The sequence below is a fragment of the Lipotes vexillifer genome, unplaced genomic scaffold, assembly GCF_000442215.2.
Source record: "Lipotes vexillifer unplaced genomic scaffold, Lipotes_vexillifer_v1.1 scaffold602, whole genome shotgun sequence".
Taxonomy (NCBI): Eukaryota; Metazoa; Chordata; class Mammalia; order Artiodactyla; family Lipotidae; genus Lipotes; species Lipotes vexillifer.
The window spans coordinates 1039998-1062126 of NW_006790307.1; the positions used below are offsets into that span (position 1 = coordinate 1039998).

The 22129-nt window shown below is 36.4% G+C and overlaps 1 protein-coding gene across 4 annotated transcripts in view; it reads right to left on the bottom strand.

The window, feature by feature from the left end:
• RAB3IP (RAB3A interacting protein) overlaps positions 1-22129 on the bottom strand; it is a 49993-nt gene that overhangs the window by 12537 nt on the left and 15327 nt on the right. For all 4 annotated transcript variants that reach the window (XM_007463545.1, XM_007463547.1, XM_007463546.1 and 1 more), the window contains exons 4-6: positions 9235-9330; positions 3174-3251; positions 2305-2508 (exon numbers count right to left, since the gene is read on the bottom strand). In XM_007463545.1, coding sequence (XP_007463607.1) covers positions 2305-2508; positions 3174-3251; positions 9235-9330 — 378 coding nt within the window. The remainder of the gene's footprint in view (positions 1-2304; positions 2509-3173; positions 3252-9234; positions 9331-22129) is intronic.

A 22129-nucleotide genomic window follows, 5' to 3' on the forward strand; every position in this document is an offset into this window, starting at 1 on the left:
AATTCCTTGAATCAAACCTAAAGGTGAAAGGATAAAAATATTAGCAGATAAGTAATACTTACATTTTCAAATTCACTTTCTTTGTAAAGTCTACCCTTTGATGGATATAAAGCTCAAAGTAGGTAAGTAGTGTTCTAAGGAAAGATTCTAGTTTAAAGGCAGTAATTTATTTATTAAGAGCTGACTCTGTCAGGAACTATGGTAAGCATTTCACAAACATTTAATCCTAAAAGCCGAGCAAGATAAATATTATAATCTCCATTTATTGATAAGGAAACTAGGGTTTAGAGAAATAAAATAACTTGACCAAGGTTAAAGAGCAAGAAACCAGTAAAAGTTGACATCAGAGTGACTTGATCTCAAAGCCTTGCCTCATTACATGTGTGTGCATGCATGCACGTGTGTTTTAAATGCTTTCAGAAGATACGTTATGACCAAATGCCCCCATCACATTTTCTGCAGAAACATGGACATGTTTCATTTTCCTTCCAATTGTTAGATCTTTTTCTAAGACTTACACAAGTCAAATTTATGTGTCTCCACTGTCTAATAAAACTATTTGACAAGTTTTTCACATGTATTAGAAAACAGGATATATGTGGAAAGCAAAAAGTTATATGCTGTCTATTCATATTTTAAGGAATTTTGTAAATTAAAAACAAAACTTTAAAATTTTCCATGAGAAAATATTTAAATTTTCTTAGTGTAGACAATAGGGAAAAAAGGTACATAATTACACACACTGAGAAACCACAGCAAAAATACAAGTTGTACCAAGCAATGAAAAATGCTACCTAGGGCTTCTCTGGTGGCACAGTGGTTAAGAATCCACCTGCCAATGCAGGGGACACAGGTTCAATCCCTGGTCTGGGAAGATCCCACATGCCGTCGAACAACTAAGCCCGTGCACCACAACTACTAGGCCTGCGCTCTAGAGCCCATGAGCCACAACTACTGAGCCCACGTGCTACAACTACTGAAGCCCGCACGCCTAGAGCCTGTGCTCCACAACAAGAGAAGCCACCACAATGAGAAGCCTGAGCACCACAATGAAGAGCAGCCCCTGCTCGCTGTAACTAGAGAAAGCCTGCGCACAGCAACGAAGACCCAACGCAGCCAAAAAAAAAAAAATAGTATCTAAATTGAAAGAAATCAGAATTAAAGTTATGACTAAAAAAGTTTCTTAAATATTTAATAGAAACCAATGTGAATTTTAGATTTTGTCACATTCAGATTTGACCAAGTACTGAACTTCTCTCTCACTAGCATCTTTTTTATTAATAACTAAAAATGCAATTCAATTAAAATAAGTAACAACCTTGGTTATTCAATTTAATAAACTCCTGGCTTCCATGCAAAAATCTGAACAAGCACACACAGCTTCTTAATGAATAATGATGAACTTGAATTCACAATGTAAAATACAGCTTTTAAAAAAAAAATGGGAGAAGGCTGCTCATTAATTAGTGATCAATCCCCTTGGAAATGTTTTCTCATCATATGTAAGTAAAAACTATTTTACTCAAAAACACCTCATAAAGGGGCTTCCCTGGTGGCGCAGTGGTTGAGAGTCCACCTGTGATGCAGGGGACGCGGGTTCGCGCCCCGGTCCGGGAAGATCCCACATGCCACGGAGCGGCTGGGCCCGTGGGCCATGGCCACTGAGCCTGCGTGTCTGGAGCCTGTGCTCCGCAACGGGAGAGGCCACAACAGTGAGAGGTCCACGTACCGCAAAAAAAAAAAAAAAAAAAAAAAACCCTCAAAATATTTCCAGTTATTATCTCAGTTATCTTTATAACATATCTTTTAAAATGATAAGGCTACCATTAGTTCTATTTTTTGTTGCTTAATTATCTGAACTCTAGGACTACCTTACTGATATAAAATTCTGCTTCTCCCAGAATTTAAGTAAAAGCAATGTGCCATTCTTCAAGAAAATCACCTAAATATTTTCATGCATTCTTATATTCATATTTTGCTAGAGCACCCTAGCAATAAATTTTGACTAGTCATATCATTAAAGCCACCCACTCTCCTTTATACAACACATGACAGTTTGCTCCCTAAATGAAATATCGAGATTAAGAAACTTACCAAGTTTCCAGCAGGTACTCCAAAGTCAGCCAGGTAGAGAAGGGAAATGAAGAATCCCTGAAAGCAGCCAGCTCTAGATAAAGCCTCCCCCATCTTAATACTGAATATTTTGTACTAAAAATTTTGCTGGCAAAAATCATAACCAACACCTCAGTGATGAGAATTAATAAGTATCAACAGAGTCAGAGGGGACAGTCCTGGACGAGTTACCTCTTTGCAGTCTTTTACAATTGGCTGTATCACACTGAGGTCCTGATGACTGCCACTCATAGCACTGCTTGTACTTTTATTTCTTGTATGCCCCTTTTTAAAATGTGACTTTCCACCTGGCAGAGGCTCTTGTGTAGGTGATGTTGGAGAACTGGACAATACAAGTGTCTTCAATGCAGCTACTTCAGCCTGAAGTACGTCAATCTTGAAAAGAAATCAACACAGTCACATACACTGAATATGTTTTATGACAGATGCAGCCAAATGTTAGCAATTTGGTTACTTTCAAAGATGAAATATAAGTTTAATCTGTATTTCCTATGGATTAATAAAAGGAAAGTAAAACCAAATGTTTTTCTTTTTTTAAACCAAGTTTTTTGATGTTTCCATACAGTCTGGATTCAGCTGCCATTCACATCAGATGAAATTTTTTAAATTATCAAAATGTCTAACATTTCATTTATGTGAATTTTCAAAATCTTCAAAATATATTAAAAAATAGCTTATGATTAGTTGCTGTTCGTTCCTAAAATAGTAAAATCTAATAACATTTCAGTTGGCTTTTTTTAGTGAATTAAGAAAATAAATATTAACTTTAAAATGTGATTATGTAATCCTTTTGATAATACATGGGATTCACAGGCCCTTAAATCATTTGCTTCTAATATAAATGGACACCAAACATTCATTGTTAATTATATATATGTAGTACCTATTTTCTTCTTTATAGTTTCCTGTAGTTTTAAAAATCTTCTAAAGTAAGCATTGATTTTATAATCAGAACAAATCTAATAAATGTTAAGGTATTTTTAAAATAGTAATCACTAATTTCTGTACATTTTATAGTATTAAAAGCAGCAACAACTTACTTTTCCTTGTGCTTCTTTTAGCTGTTTTTCTGCTGTTGCCTGCTTGACATTTGCTTCTCTCACCATCTTATGAGCTTCCTGAAAAAGTTAACATCTCAAATTTTGGAAACAAAGTATTTAGCATTTGTTTTCAAAAATCTTTCAACATGTGTCTATGATTGAGGCAAAGATACACTAACAAAATTTTGCCTGAAATTAAGTATCCAGCGTAAACTGCTGAAATAGCAGTTGTCATCAGCCAGACCAACTATTAGGAATAAGGAATAGGTACCTTCTTTTAGCATATATTACCACTGAGGCAGCCAAGTTGAGTTTGATCATTCTCATCAATCCCTGTGTAAGGACTGCAAATGTGATGAAGGAAAACACATAACCCACATGTCAAATCCAACTTCTTTGCAGTTAGGTTTTTATAATTTGGTATATACACACACACAGACACACACACACACACACACACAATTCATTCATATTACTACCCACAGCAAAGGCATACAGAAGGGACAAGTAAAAATATTAACACATCAATAATGTTGCAGTTTATAGGAATAACAGTTGAGAAATCTTAGAGCTTCCAATAAAAATATTCACAAAATGATATTAAATGACAATTTTGTGCAGAGCAATCTAAAAAGGCAAATCAGAGTTAACCCTTTAATAAGATCTTAACTTTTTAGTACCACAAATATGAAACTCTAGGTATTTAATTCCCCTTTATTCATATATCATTTATTCATCAAACACTTATTCATGATACCTCTTCACGAGGTACTGTTTCAGGTGCTGATAATACACTGGGAAAAGAGACAAGGTCCCTTTTCTTAAGGAGCTTACATTCTGATTACATTCTAATAATCAAATAAAATATCTGAGTACAAATTCTGGATTTTATTCTAAATCCACTATGAAGCCTTATGGTTTTTTAAGGAAGAGAGTGACATGATCTTACTTGTACTTTAAAAAGCTTACTCTCCTGTATGGAATAATCCCTATTAAGAATAAGAATAGACTGGAACAGTATACAGGGTGCTCAAGATAATCCCCCAGGATTTAAGAACATGTATTTTAGAACTTCAGTTTATAGTTCATGAGAAGGAAGGAAGTGAAGGAAGGAGGAAGGAAGGAAGGAAATCAGCTTCAAAGACATTTAATCATTTGACAACAGAACCCTCACTAGGTCTGTTGACTGTTCAGGGGAGAGTAGAAGTTCTCCACACCAGAATTCCACGGTGGCACTCCCATTTGTCCATTTGCTTTTAGAGTACTGTAATGAACTGCAGCTTGTACGTGCCCATGAATGTGAGTTTACAGATTATATTATTTTAAATAAGAGGAGCTTTACTATCAATGCTTTATAATGAGATTGTGAGAATATGCCATGCATAATTATGCTGGTTATCTTGTGTCAAAGTCTGTAAGAGCTATCAAATTTAATAATGAGGTAAGCATTTTTCTTTTAAAAATAACAAATGTTTCAGCTGTGCTAGATTTTTCTGTGATGTCGCTGTCAATAAAACACTACTTGACAGGTAGTTTCAAAATAATAAACATATCTATCTGACCCACCAAGATAAGTGACATTTAAACTATGAATACAGAAGTAACTCGTGCTAAGGAGAGAATATTTGTTTAAATGTTTGAAAATGGACTCTGGTTTCATAAATAGCGGACTATGCAACTTGAAACAAACTTCCTACAGAGAACAATTTTTTAAAGTGGGACATTTTTTTTAAATGAGTTTGAAGACATTAGAGAGCTAACAAAAGAGTGAAGAATCAGGGGACCAAGATCCAGGAGAACGGGTAAACCCAGGAAAGCGAGCTGGGATTTGGGGTGACTTGTCCCCTAGAGATATAAGGGATACGTTGAAAAGGTATAACATACATGTTATTGGAGTCCAAAAAGGAAAGAGAAAAGAGCTAGAATGAGGCAGGAGCAGTATCTAAAATGGTAATTCATAGGTTTTAGCAAATTGACAGAAGACATCAAAGGATATATTCAAAAAAGTTTGAAAACTTTTCTATCACTCTCATTCTGAAACTGAAAAATGATATAAGTATCATCTATATGAGAAGTCAGCAAACTTTCTAGAAAGGCCAGATAGTAAGTAGTTTGAGCTTTGTAAGCCATATGGTCTCTATTGTAACTACTCAACTCTGCTGCTGCAGTGTGAAAGCAGCCATAGACAGTAAAACAATGAATGTGGCCATTCCAATAAAAATTCATTGGCACTGAAATATGAGCTTCATATAGTTTTCATATGTCACAAAATATTCCTCTTTTGATTTTTTTCCCCCACCTCTTACCATTTGGAAATGTAAAAACCAATCTTGTCTCATTAGGCTGTACAAAAGTATATATAGGCCAGTTTTGCCCTGCTGGCTGTAGGCTGTAGGCTGCAGACCTCTGATCTATACAAATATTCATGTCTGTATACTTACACACTTTGAAAACAGAATTTTTTTCCTATCTGGTTAGCAGTGATTCAAATGAAGGGGATTTTCTTCTCTTTTTTAAAAAAAGTGTTTATTCAACATCTTCTGATTAATTTGCAAAAACAATTTGTTGGTATTAGAGAAGACAAAAATTCACTAGAGAATGTTCTGGAAAAGCCTTCACATAACTGGCAATGGGACTGAAAATTCAGTATAATGACTTATTACAGGAAAAGAAGTACTTGTTCCTTTTGGATCAGTATATCTGTGAGTCAGCAGCAGCATTACATCTAAATTTTAAAAATGGAATTTAGACCAGACTTTCATCTGGATCATAAATTTAAAACAAGATTTCAAAAACAAGGTAACATATTCAATCACACTGCTCTCTCTAAATAAATATACACACACACAATATGTTTTAGTGAGAATATTTCTGTACTATTATAAAAAATTTAAGCATTTTTATTATCTTTTTAAAACTTTTGTTTTATACTGTATGTAACATATTATATGTGTGTTAGTGTATGTGCATAATTTGTAAGTAAGTACATAAGCTCTTAGAACAGTGTCTAGTACATAGGAAACTCTCAATAAATAGTAGGTATCTTTATCATAATGAAGGCCCATGCTCAAATTTGTCTCTGTGGCTTGAGACAAATGGAAGTTCCATTTATGACTTTCATAGCACTTAAAGCAAGATCAACGTCATGAATCTGAGTCCCAACTTTGCTCCTTACTCTAATTATGCCTCATTTTCTTCACAGACAAAATAACAATTTATACTATATGTGCCATATGGCATTGTTGAGAGAAAACTAAGCATATCATAGACATTTATTAAAACTGGCTGAAAAAATATAAAAACATCTTAACACTACATATCTTTTTTTTCCATGTTAAATGTAGACTACTTTGTAAAGCATTCTTTCAACCGACTTCATTTTATATTTTACATTATCTCAAAATCTAAAATACTAGAAAAAATATATATATACATATATACACACACATATATAAAATTTTAGAGTCTTGTATTTGATACATTTAAGACTCAAGTTTGCTAAATACAAAGTATAATTATATTCAAGATTATTCATCATTCATAATTAATTCCTAATCTGAGTTTACAAGTTTATCAAAATTGTACAAATTGAGTTTATTCAGAAAAATCTTTAATTCTTAAAAAAACTACAGACACATATACATAAAATGTAGGCAAAAAACATCTTTTCATAAGACAATGGTAAACTGAAATCATGAAGGCACAACTGAGATCACAGAAAAACTTTTTGCCCTTTTTTTCTAAATTCGTATTGGTTTGAATACAACTTTCTTCATTATTGAAATCATCTGTAATCAGTGCAGTTTCTTTCCCAGAAAGTATACACAGTTAAGGCTATTAGCCATTGTTAGGTTGGGGATAAGTTAGGGATCCCAAAACTATGTTTTTTAGATAACTTTTTCATTCACTGCATGAACTGCATTTCTGGTACTTCACATCCTACTAGAGAGGGAAAAGTTTGTTTGTTCTCCCCCTACTTCATCTAACAAAATGCACATGTAAGTGCAGATGGATGGAAATAAGCAGGGTTAAAATTAAGGGCAGGCAGATAGGAAATCAAAATTAACGTAAGTAGCATAATATATTTGTTTGCTTATCTACTATCCATATATTATAAACATTTCTTCTAACCAGACATTCCTGGAAGAAAAGTCTTATGTTTCCGAGTCCTTCTACATATAAAAATGTAACAAGTTACACAGCTCCTGTTCCAGATCTTTAACTTCCCACTACCTCTATGCTTAAATTTATCTTCCTCTCATCTCTGATAACTAGCTAACTAAACAAGAAAATAAGTTAGTTTTTAAACGTCCATGAAAGCAAATGACCCCCAAAAAGACAGGGGAGAGGGCAAAGGGTTGTGGAGCAGAGGGGGCATGGAAAGCCCACATGTTTGAAAATATCTTCTGCAATATTACTTGTAATGATAGAAACTGTGGAATGTACACTTGATAGATTATGATTACCATTACATTCACTATGTAGTAACATGAAAAGATGTTATTTAAAGTACAAAATATATTAGGATTACAACTAGGTAAGCAAATACATACAGCTAAAACTAAAAAAGATTCTGCATATACAAAAATAACCCAAAGTAAAGAAATTTTTCCTCCAAAATCTTTTTTTTTTTTTGCGGTACGCGGGCCTCTCACTGTTGTGGCCTCTCCCGTTGCGGAGCACAGGCTCCAGACGCGCAGGCTCAGCGGCCATGGCTCACGGGCCCAGCCTCTCCGCAGCATGTGGGATTTTCCCGGACCGGGGCACGAACCAGTGTCCCCTGCATCGGCAGGCGGCAAAATCTTTTTTTACATTAAAATTTTTAAGAACAAATTTTTAGGGAAAAAAAGAAAATATTGGTAAAGTGATAATGACACTAGTCATTCTAGTAACACATCAATGTTTTTAATAAGGAACTTCTGAAGGCTAAATGTCTTATAACCTAAAGGTAGTGGTTCTTAACCAAGAATAATACCCTCTCCCCATCCTCCACAAGGATATTTAAAAGCTGTCAAAATGACGAGGGAGTATTACTAGAATTTGGGTTAAATGTGATGGTTAACTTTGTGTGTCCAACTTGACTGGGCACAGGTGTCCACATACTTTAGTCAAACATTCTGGATGTTTCTGTGAAGATGCTTCTGGATGAGACTAACATCTGAATTGGTAAACTGAGTAAAGCAGACTGCCCTCCATAATGTGGGTGAGGCTCATCCAATCAGCTGAAGGCCTGTTAGAACAAAAAGGCTCATCCCCAAAGAGTAAGAGAATTCTTCTGGCCTTCAGACTCAAATTGAAACATTAGCTCTTCCTTGGTCTCAAGTCTGTCAGCCTTTGGACTAGAAACTAGAACTACACAATTAGCTCTCCTGGTTCTCTGGCCTTTGGACTCAAGACTGGAACTACACTATCATCTCTCCTGGGTCTCTAGCCTACCAACTCATCTTCCACATTTTGGGACTTGCCAACCTCCATAACTGCATGAGTCAATTCCTTACATAAGTCTCTTTCTACATACATGTAAATGTATATATGTATATACACACATCCTATTGGTTCTGTTTCTTGGAAAACCCTAATACACCAAGGATTCTAAATGTCCAACGAAGTCAATGGCCCCCCCCTACTGAGAAAGACTGCTTGAACTGGGTAGGAATTTTGATCCTGTGGCAGGCTGGAAATAAAGATGTGTGCCTTCTAACCTTCCTCAAATCATCCCCTATCAGAAGACTACCTCAAGGGTTTGCCATCTGTTACGGAATCATATAAAGATACTCTAAAGCAGCCCCTAAATAGTTGGTAAAATCAAAATTAAAATTCACCTCCTTTCTTTCCACATACACATTTTTAAACCACCTGATTCTGGTAACCCATAGTGTTTTTTTCTTTTCATATCATTTTAAGTTGTAGACTTTACATTTCTTAAAGATTTTATCTTTTTAGAGGACTTATAAATATGCATGAAGCTAAGCATATCCTTTTCAAGATTCCCTCATAAAACAAATCTATCAATATATAAAAACCATGACGTTGCTCTTGGCCAAGATGTAAACAGACCAACCTCAAATAGACTAGCTGTGAGTTCCTCCAATTCCTGTCCAAGTTGATCTCGTACTTTAGAAAGCCTCTCACACTCTTCATCTTTTAACTTCAGTTCCTATGAGAAATTGATCGTTTTATTTTTTATTTCCAAAGTTCGAAGTTAGATTCAGCAGACTATACAATTTTTACTAATAAAATTACAAAATATTAATACTGCCCCCTCCTACAACATTCGCACTGAAAGTGTTTATTTAGCACTTGCTATGTGGAAACAATCAGGCAAGTCTAAAATTACAAATAATTCTAACTCACATATTAAATTTTCATGTTTTTTCATAAAATATCCAAAGGTTAAGTATAATTATTCATTACATGTGAAAATAAACAATTAAATAACTTTATTCTTTTTTCCTTAACTTTTCTCTGAACATATTTATTTCTATCAACCAAGGAATTTCTTCAATTATGCTGATTCATTTCAATAAATGTTCAGTGAAGTTTTTTCATGTTTACTTTAAAAATTGTTTACCTATAATTCCATGTACCATACTGCAATTAGTCTAAAATTTCCATTAGGAGACTATACCCATTTAACACTGCAACCACAGGCAAACAATACATATTACATTTAAAATTAAGAAGAATATTAATGACAAAAATCCTACATTTATACGTAACTCCTCAATAGGTCATAAATAGATGCTAAAAATTCCTTTATTAAGATGTTAAATATGCAATTTTATGTTACCCTAAATTTATCTTTCAAACTTAGAGATTAAAAAAAAATCCAAACTCTCTATATATCAGCCACAAATACAGTTATTCTGTAATTGTGGTGGCAGCATAGTTTTTGAATCCCCTGATAATTCCTGACAACCAAATATTCCAACTGGGATATCAGAAGAACCAAATGACTACATCTTCAACAAAACTAAGTAAAAGAAAATCCCCACATATCTTAGACCATGAGAAAATGTGGCTACACTGCCCAGACCACAGGATCAGTCACTGTGTGGAAGGGAGCAGCAGGGAGTGAAAGGGACTACAGAGATACTGTATAAAGCCTCAGAACCCAAAAATCATTACAAATGCCCCCAAAGCAGAGGACTATACCCTTGGTAAAAACTGGAAGAAAAAAATGTGAGAACAAATGGACAAAAAGGGAAGGGTTTTCACAGGCTCCAAGTTAGAGATGAGTGCAAAAATCATACGCAGTACAGAGGCAGCTAACAGTACAGTGAAGCTCTAAACACTCAGGAATCTCAAAGCATCCAGCAGAGACCTTTCCACAAGGACAGAGCCCCACCACAAGGGGAGGACTCTTGGAATATAAAACCAAATTGCAGGACGGGAATAATGGAGATAGCAAGAGAGAAGGTTCAGATATTAAAGGAGGAAGGAGTGGCAAGGTTCCAAAGGAAACAGATCACTGGAAATATTATTAGAAAAAAGAAATATCTTAGGAGGTAACACTAAGCACAGAGACACTAGGCTGATGGAGAAAACCTTCTTTCACTTTCATGGGTTTTCTTGTTATTAATTAGTGCCTTTTCTTTTCAGCTTTAATGAAGTCCTTTTACATTTCTTAGAAGGCTGGTATAATGGTGAACTCCTTTAGCTTTTACTTGTCTGGAAACCTGTTGATCTCTCCTTCAATTGTGAATTATAATCTTGCTGGGTAGAGTATTCTTGGCTGAAAGTTTTTTCCTTTCAGCACTTTGAATGTATCATGCCAGTCCCTGCTGGCCTGCAAAGTTTCTGCTGGTAATTCTTTTGGGAGTTCCCTTGTATGTAACAAGCTGGTTTTCACTTGCTGATTTTGATATTCTCTTTAACTTCTGACATTTTGATTATAATATGTCTTGGTGTCTCTTTGAGTTCTTTTTTCGAACTCTCTGTGTTTCCTGGACCTGGATACCTGTTTCCTTCCCCAGGTTGAGGAAGTTTTCAGCCATTATTTCTTCAAAAAGTTCTCTGCCCACTCCTGTCTCCCTTCTCCTCTGGGACCCCTATAAAGTGAATGTTGTTCCACTTGATAGTGTTCCACAGGCCCCTTAAGCTACCTTCACTTTTTTTCATTCTTTTTTCTTTTTGCTGCTCTATTTGGCTGAGTTCTACTGCCCTGTCTTCCAGATCACTGATGCTTTCTTCTTCTTCATCATCTGTCCTCTTGTTGAACCCCTCTAGTGTATTTTTCAGTTCTATTATTAGATTCTTTGGCTCTGTGACCTGTGTTTGGTACTTTCTTATATTTTCTACCTCTCTGTTGAAGTTCCCACTATGTTCATCCATTCTTCTCCCAGGTTTGGTGAGACCATTATTTTGAACTCTTTATCAGGTAAATTACTTTTCTGTTTCATTAAAGTTATTTTCTGTGGTTTTACCTTGTTCTTTCATTTGGAATATATTTCTCTGTTTCCTAATTTTGACTCTCTGTGTTTGTTTACATGTATTATGCAAAACAGCTCCCTTTCCCAGTCTTGGAGGAGTGGCCTCATTTAAAAAATGAACTTGGGCTTCCCTGGTGGCGCAGTGGTTGAGAGTCCGCCTGCCGATGCAGGGGACACGGGTTCGTGCCCCGGTCTGGGAGGATCCCACATGCTGCAGAGCGGCTGGGCCCGTGGGCCATGGCCTCTGAGCCTACGCGTCCAGAGCCTGTGCTCCACAACGGGAGAGGCCGCAACAGTGAGAGGCCCACATACCACAAAATAAATAAATAAATAAAAAATGAACTTTACTATTCAAGTCCTAGTTCTTGGTTGTCTCTTGAACCTTTGTGACTATCTAGGCAGCCTGATTTATTCTTGACAGGTCCCAGTTGTGAGGGTTTGCCAAGACCTGTCAGTGTTCCAAAGGGCGGGACCTTAATCAGCATCTAGTTTCAAGTTGATGAGAAGCCAGACCCTTAGGCAGCAGCTTTTAAAGTATGAAAATATACACAGTCCCACAGGACCACAATTGAAAACCTCGCCAGCCTCCAGACCAGGTGATCTTGAGGTGTCCCCTTGGCAACGGTTGCAAAAATCAGGGCTCCAGACAAGTGCTCAAGCTCCTTTCTGGGAGGTACCTGGGAGCTGTAGCAAGGCCAAGGGAGATAGCAAAGATGGCATCACCTGGCTTACATTCCCTGAGAACATGCCATGCCCTTCAGAACAGGCTGAAGCTCTAGGGCAAGTAAACAGGATTTTTCACAGGAAGACTGGGAGTGTGTTTCAGTCAGCTATCTATGCCATACCCTGGGGATGGCAGTCTGCCAAGAACTGTCTCTCCAACAGGTTCAGTTTTTGGGGCCCATGGGGCCCCAAAACCACAAGCCCCCCTCTTGCCTCTAGAGCCAGGCATTCAAGGCTCTGTGTGGACTGTGTACACCCACTGACTTTAGCAGGGCTGCAGGAGAGCAAGGGGGTGGTGTGTGCCCACTGGCTTTCCTGAGGCTGTGGGAGAGCACAGGGATGGAGAACACTAGCAAGGTAGAGGGAGAGAGCATAAATGGCACCTGCCAGTGCTTGCAAGATAGAGAATGCAAAAACAGAGCCTGCCAGCATTTCCATCCCCAGATAGAGTCCCAATAAGCCCCTCCCGCTCTGGCGGATGCTTTAAGATTAGCAGATGAATCTCCTCACTTATGGTCTAGGCACTTTTCAAACTGCTGCTTTTGTGCTGGGTCCCAGGGTAAGAGAGTCTGCGTGTGAGCCTTTAAGAGTGAAATCTCAGTTCCCTACAGCCTTTTGGGTCTCCTGGACGTAAGCCCCATTGGTTTTCAAAGCCAAACATTTTGGGGGTTCATCTCTCCAGTGCAGGCCCCAAGGTGCCTGATGTGGGGCACAAACCCCTTGCTTCTCAGGGAGAAGCTCTGTGTTTGTGAGATCCCTCCTGATTGTGGGTCAGCCGTACCAGGGGTGGGATTCCTGGTGAGACTGCATGTCTGCCTCTCCTACTTGTCTCTATGTGGCCTTTTTATCCTTTGTGTGGAGAAGCTGTTCAACTAGTTCTTTTTCAGAGGGAATTATTCCATATGTGGCTGTAGATCTGGTGTGTCCATGGGAGGAGGTGGGTTCAGGATCTTCCAACACCATCATCTTGAACCACCTTCTCAAGAAAACCTTGAACAAGGCTTACCACTGAGAGACAGAAGTGGCTACACAGATACACCAACAACAACAGAAGGGAAAGCCCTGGAACATGAGACTGAGAGAGCTATCCTGGTTTATCCTACTCGTTCACAGGAATCTCTTCCTAATAATCCTGGGAAATCCAATTCATTTAAACATGAAAAACAAACAAACAGAAGATATGTGAAGTTACCATAATAAAAAAGTTAAACATAAAGCCAAGTCAACTATTGATACAAGGGAAAGAAAATCAGATAGGTATCAAATTTCAACAGCATTTTATGCTAGAAAACAATGGAATCACATTTTTAAGATACTCAAGGGAAAAAAATGTGAGTTGAGGATTTTATATCCAGCCAAAGTATCCTTCAAATGTCAGACCAGAGACAGAAAATTATAAAACTGTAAAACTTTAGAAAATATATCCCCCATGAGCCTGGCTGAGTTATCAAGCAGCAAATGAGTTTCATGTAATCAAGAAAAAAACTGGAAAAAAAAAATGGAGAAGCTTTATCATTAAGAACTAGGAGTGAGAAGCAAATGTATTTAACTGTGGAACTACAACTAGAAGACGGGAATACACAAGAATGAAAAGACAAGCCACAGACTGGGAGAAAATATTTGCACAAGACATCTGATAAAGGACTGTTAACCAAAATATACAAAGAATTCTTAGTAAGAAAACAATCTGATTAAAAAATGTGCAAAAGATCTGAACAGACACCTCACCAAAGATATACAAATGGCAAATAAGCATATGAAAAGACATTCCATATTACATGTCATCAGGGAAATGCAAACGACAACAATGAGATACCACCATATACCTATCAGAATGGCCAAAAACCAAAACACTGAGAACAGTATATACTGACAAGGATGGAGAGCAACACGAATTCTCATGCATTGCTGGTGGGAATACAAGATGGTACAGCCACTTTGGAAGACAGCTTGCAATTTTTTACAAAACCAAACATACTCTTACCACACTATCCAGCAATCATACACCTTGGTATTTACCCAAAGTATATGAAAACTTGTATCTACACAAAAGCCTGCACAAAGATGTTTATACATTCATAATTGCCAAAACTTGGAAGCAACCAAATATCCTTCAGTAAGTAAATGAATAATTAAACTTTTGTACATCCAAATAACAAAGCATTACTCAGCATTAAGTGGAAATGAGCTATCAAGCCATGAAAAGACATGGAGGAAAATAAATGCATAACTAAATAAAAGACTTCAATCTGAAAAGGCTACATACTGTATGACTCCAAGTACGTGACATTCTGAAAAAGGGAAAACTATAGAGATGGTACAAACATCAGTGGGCGGCCAGGGACTGAGGGGTAGGGAGGGATGAATAGGTAGAGCAGAGAGGATTTTCAGGACAGTGAAACTGTTCCATATGATCCTATAATGATAGATACATATTATTATATTTTTGTCAAAATCCACAGAATGTACAACACCAAGAGTGAACCCTAATGTAAACACTAAAGTAAATGGGGGATAATAACATGTCAATAGAGGTTCACCAACAGTAACAAATGTACCATTCTGGGGTAGGATGTTGATAGTGGGAGTGGCTATGCATACGTGGGGAAAGGGGATATATAGCAACTCTGCACTTTCCTCTCAATTTCTGCTATGAGCTTAAAATTGCTCTAAAAAAAGTCTGTTTTTTTTAATGGGGATAAAGTTGAGAAAACAGTTACATAAATGTTATAAGTTTTAGAAACGTAAAAATAACACACACAAAAAAAACAACAACAGGGCTTCCCTGGTGGCTCAGTGGTTGGGGGTCCGCCTGCTGATGCAGGGGACGCGGGTTCGTGCCCCGGTCTGGGAGGATCCCGCATGCCGTGGAGTGGCTGGGTCCGTGAGCCATGGCCGCTGAGCCTGCGCGTCCGGAGCCTGTGCTCCACAACGGGAGAGGCCACAGCAGTGAGGGGCCCGCGTACCGCAAAAAAAAAAAAAAAGGAGAAACTAAATTCACTAACTTCTTAAATATAAACTGGGAATAAAGGGATATAACTTGAGGCTCACAAATCAATTAGTATAAACCTAAACATATTTATTAACACCATAGAGATTAACATTAAGATAATACCTTTAACTAAAATTAAATGATAGAGGAGAAGGAAAGAAATAGTTACTAGATAATTTTATGGTATTGCTTATAGTAGGAAGCAAAGTCAGTACCTAAAGAAAGGCTAAGAGAAATTCTTTGATTAAAGGTAATAACTATACTGGAAATCAAACCTTCCAAAATACCAAATAGGAAAAAAAGAGGGCACAAAGAAAACAGAGCACATAGTGAAAAGAATTGTATTCATAGACTAGACATTTGAAAGCTATGTGACAGAAACAAGCCCCAATGCAGAATACTTATCAATAAATACAAATGTGTGCAACTCACTTATTAAAAGAAAATGATTTTCAGATCGGCTAAAAAAGCAAAATCCATCTCTATTCTCTATACAAGAGACACACCTAAAACTAAGTGATTCAGACAGATTAAAAATAAAAGGATGGATAGAAGTGCACTAAAAAATATAATACAAATAAAAACAAAACAAAGACCTCAAAATTGGTATCAGACTAGGCAGGGCAAAAGTCATTAAAGTAGATAAAGGAAACTTCATAATGCTAAAGACTACAACACAAAATGGAATACTCTCAAATACAAAATACAAAAGTAGACCTAAATAAATAGGAAGAAAGACGTATTATGTTCTTGAATAGAAAGTCATCATAAAGATGCCAATTCTCCCTGAGTTAATTTATAACTCTGTAAATGCATACGTTTAATTCCAGATCCTTCTGAATTCTAAAATTTCACAATTTTATAATTATATATGAAAACTAAGTCAATTCATTCAACATTTCCTACTATGTAGGTACTACAGTAATCCCTCAGGATACAAAACCAAGTAAGATACTGTCCCCTTGAGAAGTTTCCAATCCTCAGAGCAATACATATGTCATTCACAAAGACAAATTCTTGAATCATCCCCTACCATTTACAAAAGTAAACCTCACCCTGATACTAAAGACCCTCTAAAATATGTGCTCAGTTTCCCTTTTCAGAGTTATTACCCTTGATCCATACTCTAAAACTAGAGTTAAACTGGTCTGATTCATTCCTGTTTCATTCCCCAATTTGATCTCATCCACCTGGACTGGGCATAAATCTCTCTTTATCTTTATGCTTCTAGGTCTAAATCAATCTACCCATATGAACTCAAATTTGTATTTCACGTGAATACTTTTTAGAATGTCATTTGTACTTTTCATTATCAGTACCTTATACTGTAAAATAGCTATTCGAAATTCACTCCTTCAACAAACATTAATTTCGTGCTAACAATGCATCAGGCATTCATCTAGGTGCTCGAAAGAGAAAAGGAATGAGACCCAGTCCATGCTTTTCACATAGCCATAGCCTACTGAGGGCAGCAAATCTTTAAACAGATTCGCAAGGAAAACTGATAAGGGTTATCGTAGTGATGTGCACATATTAGATAAAGTAGGAGCCTGCCAAATGTAAAGACTAAAACAGTGTATTCCACAGTGGCTAAAGATGGGGAGGGGTGGATGCCACAGATAATGTCAGAAAGTTAGGTTTATGGTGAGTCCTGAAAAGCCTTAGCTAAGAAAGTGGAACTTACTTCAAAGAAAAGGGGAAATCATCTAAAAGGCAATGGGAAGTCACTGAAGGATAGGACAGTGACAATCAGACTGCAATTCAAAACAGTACCTTGAACAGTGTGGTTAGCTTAAAAAAAAAGACTGGAGACAGGGAAGACAGCTGATTACTGAAGTATTTCAGGCAAGAGACACAGACTTAAGAGTAGTAGTACTAGAGAAAAGAAATTTGAGGGATATTTCAAACACAGAAAATCAGGACTCTATGATCAAGTATATTCCATCAAATTTAAGACTCATTAATTTTACAATAAATATTTTATACATCAAGAAAGAAAAATGCTGGCAATGACACTACGATTTGATGGTTTTTTTTTTTTTCACTTAGAATTTTCATTTTGTACTTATAGGAAGAACTCTTTTAAACTGATAGAGACACAAATTTTTATTGTATGTCATTCTCTTTTGTACCTTTCTCTTTGTTTTGATGTCCTATCATAGTGAGATCCTTTTAGGGCATTTAACCCAGTAATTCAGCACCCAGCTCACATAATTCAACTGATTTAATAAAAATATGTACAGCTACAGGCAAGTTAGCACGCAAGCAGGCAATGACAACTCTTATGACTGTTGCCTAGCTGGGAGCAATTTTAAAACTCATACTGATTTCAGAGATGTTAAAATGAGGGACAACGTACAACTAAGGATCAATGAAACATCACCATGCATACATGTCTTTTCTCCCCAACTAGTAAGCACCTTAAGAGTAGGGTGAAGTCTAATTTATTTTTCCCTCTACAGGGCCTAATACAAGCTGTGAGAACTTTGGTTACTCAAGAAATGTTTGTTCATAAAAGAACACAGTAAATGGGTATAAGCATCCTTGGTCACAGTTAGTAGGGCCATGCTAAACATGGATCTGTACGAGTACGTGTTTTGAATGACTTTCTCTGGCTGCAAGCTATTCCACCAGATTTTATTTTCTAAGTCATTTTCATTCTCTTTTAAGGAAGAAAAATTAAAAGTTGAAAGTAACATCTTGTATCAGTAGGTCTCACACTTTAGTGAATATAAGAATCAATAGGGTGCTGTACACCAGAAACTAACACAAGATTGTAAATCAATTATACTTCAATTAAAAAACAAAAAGGAGGGCTTCCCTGGTGGCACAGTGGTTAAGAATCCACCTGCCAATGCAGGGGACATGGGTTCGAGCCCTGGTCTGGGAAGATCCCACATGCTGTGGAGCAACTGAGCCCGTGAGCCACAACTACCGAGTCTGCGTTCCAGAGTCTGTGAGCCACCACTACCGAGCCCGCGTGCCACAACTACTAAAGCCCGTGCACCTAGAGCCCATGCTTCACAACAAGAGAAGCCACCACAATGGGAGGTTCACACACCACAACAAAAAGTAGCCCCCACTCACTGCAACTAGAGAAAGCCCGCTAGCAGCAACGAAGACCCAACACAGCCAAAAATAAATAAATTAAATAAATAAATTTATATATATATAAAAAAGAATCAATAGCGTAGTTTATTGAAAATGCATATCCTCAAGCCTCAATACAATAATTTTGTTTCAAGAGAATCTGGGGTAGACTCCAGGAATCTACATTTTAAAAGTGATGTACTAAAACCCAACTTCTGTCTCAGGATTCCACCAAAAGTTGTTCTTCAGCAATGACCTGTAGAAGGCCAAACAAGTGAAGGACTACATCACCACCTCTGGCATCCCTGCACCTGAAAATCAATAACCACATGGTTGTTCCCCCTACACACAGTATGGATTTGTTGCTGGTAAGTGGTTACTCCACCAAAGCCTACATTTCCCAGCCCATCACACATTTAAGTATCAGCATGAAACTGGTTCACACCAATGGAATGTAAGTAAAAGTTATGTGTATCACTTCTAAGTCAAAGCTTTTTAGAAGCAGGTGTGCTTTCTCCAAGTTTTCTTTTCCTTTCACTTCACTGGTTAGATACGATAATAAAACTCTAAAAGATTACAAAGATCCAAGACAGAAGAAACATAGATCCCCGAATTATTTCACAAAGAATTGCCTGTGAACTATGAACATTTGCTTTAAAGTGTTAAATGAATAAAAATGAACTTCTATTAAGTCACTAAAATTTAGGGGTACCTTACAAGAAGCTAGCACATCCCTAACTAATATATTAGACATGTGTGTCTACTTACACAACAGTGTAACTGCATACACATGTATGTATTCATTTAATCAACAGAATGTGTTGAGAAGCCATTATGTACTCAAGATATAATCATGAGCAAAAACACATGTAATCTTTATCTTCATGAAGCTCAAAATTATTGAAGAGTATGTTTAAGTGTAGACTTCTGTGTTGGGGTTAACTGGGACGGGGCAGAGGAAACAATACAAATAAAGAAAAAGAACTTCCACTCTCAATCAAGATAGAGTACCAGGGATCACATTTACCACCCTGCCTGACAGAACTAAAACAAAACCAGAAAAAAATTGTGAAATGATTTTTAAGACATTGGACATCAGGCAAAAAAGACAGTGATCCTGCAGAAACGGGAAACAATAAAGCGAGGCCTATGATTTGTTCCAGCATTTCACCTGAAGAGATAAAAGCATTATTAGACAAGGATTAAATGTTATTAAACTGTATTTCATATGTTCAAGAAGCTAGAAGACAGACTAAACATGTTAAACAAAACAAATGAAATACTTAAAAGACCCAATCAAACTTTCAGGGATGAAGACTAACATGTCTGTGATAAAAAATACATTGTATAGAATTAAAATATTAGATACTACAGGGGGAAAAAAGAAGAGGAGTGACATTGAAGACACAGCAACAGAAATTATACACAATGAAACACAGAGAAAAAAGGTTTAAAAAATAAATGAATAGAGCACCAGTGAGCTATGGGACAACTTTAAGCAGTTTAATGTACACATAATAGGAGTCCTGAAGGAGAGGAGAGATAGGGGAGGTAAGTAAATGTTTTTAAAGAAATAATGGCCCAAATTTCCCAATTTCTATGAAAACAAACAACCCACAAATTCATGAAGCTCAACAAATTCCAAGTTCAAGAAACCCGAAGAGAAATGCACCAAGGCACACCATAATCAAATAGCTTACAGCCAGTGATAAAGAGGAATATCACATCACATGCAGAAAAACAAAGATAAGGATAACAGCTGACTTCTCATGAGAGATAGTGCAAGCTAGAAGACACTAGAGCAACATCTTTAAAGTACTAAAAGAAAAAAACTATCAACCTAAAATTCTTTACCCAGTGAAACTATATTTCAAAAGCAAAGGTGAAAAAAAAAACCTTTTAAAATATACAACAGCTGAAAATAATTTATCAGAAGCACACACATAACAAATATGTTAAAGGATGTCCTCCAAGCAGAAGGAAAATGGTATCAGATGGAAATCTGGATCCACATGAAAGAATGAAGAGCACTGGAAATAGTAACTATATGGGTAAATATGAGGATTCTTATATTTAAATCCCTTTAAAAAATAACCAGCTGTTTAATGAAAAAAATAATTCAAATGTATTGTGGAATTTAAATAAAACATATAAAGAAGTAAAATTATGGCAATCACAGCACAAAAACTGAAAGGCGAAAACAAAAGTACAGTTGAGCCCTGAACAACATGGGTTTGAACTGCATGTGTCCACTTATATGTGGATTTTTAAAAATACATACATACTACAGTAGCACACAATCCATGGTTGGCTGAATCTACGGATACAGAACCACATAAAATCATATGCAGATTTTCAATTGCACAGGGGTCAATGCCCCTAACCCCACTTTGTCCAAGGGTCAACTGCATACTTTTGTAAAGTTCTTATATTGTATGTGAGATAGTATAATATTATCAGAACGTAGAGAGTGATAAGTTAAAGTTGTATACTACAAACCCTAAAGCAATCACTAAATTAGCAAAACAAAGATACACAGCCAATAAGCCAAAGGAGGTAGGATGAAATCACAAAAACATATGGAATTAATCCAAAAGAAGGCATAAAAGGAGAAAAAAGGGAAAAAGAAACAGAAGAGACAAACAGAAAACAAAGAGTAAGATGGCAGATTTAAACCAAACTGTATCACATTAAATGTAAATAGTCTAACATAAACACACCGAATAAAAGGCAGAGATTATCAGAAAGGATAAAAAAGCAAGATCTAATAATATGCTGCCTTCAAGAAAGCCCACTTTAAATAGGGAGACAAAAATAGGTTAAAAGGATGGAAAAATGGTAACTTTCTGGCCACTCTTAAAAGAATAACCAGAATAAACAGAATGACTATTGACGTAATTTTGATTCATGAGTTGCCATTAATTCAGGAAGTATTTTCATATTCAACAGTCCTTTTCAAGTCTTGAGCTCTAAGTAAGTATTAATACTATCTTGTACTCTTCATAATAAAATTCACCATATGAATGTGTTCACACATCATTATCATTTCAATTACCTCGACAGTACTTCTAAATACAACAAACTAAGGATTTCAAAAATAACTCCAAACTTGAGCTAAGAAATTAGCAATATATTCTGATCAATCAGTAACCACAATGTATTCCCAAAGATGGATATATATGTTCAATAGTTTACCTCTATATAAATTGTTATTTCACTTAATACTCTATATTAAGATGAGAGTCTGAGCCAAAAGACAGATGCCAAATATAGCCACATCTCACCACAGCCCTTACCTTTGGGAAAAGATTAAAAAGGCTATTGATTTTTCTTTCTGATAAATATACATTCAACCAAAAATGTTTTAGCATATCTTCATGGATATTTAACCATTAGCCATTCATTGAAGCATTATAAAGAGACATATATGCCAGGCATCGTTCTGTATTATTCTAGGCACTGGGGATACAAAAATCAATGCTATGCTCTTGAGAGAAAAGTCTGGTGGGGAGAAGATGGGAATATATGTTTGTAAAATGTCATAATATGCTGGAAATCATGTCATAGAATGTCTTCCCTATTGCTTCAATTTTCTAAACATGCACTGGTCCATTTCACCTAAGTTGTGAAATTTATATACGTAGAGTTGTTCGTATTATTCCTTTATTATACTTTCCACGTCTGCAGGGTCTGTAGTGATACCCTCTGTTTCATTCCTG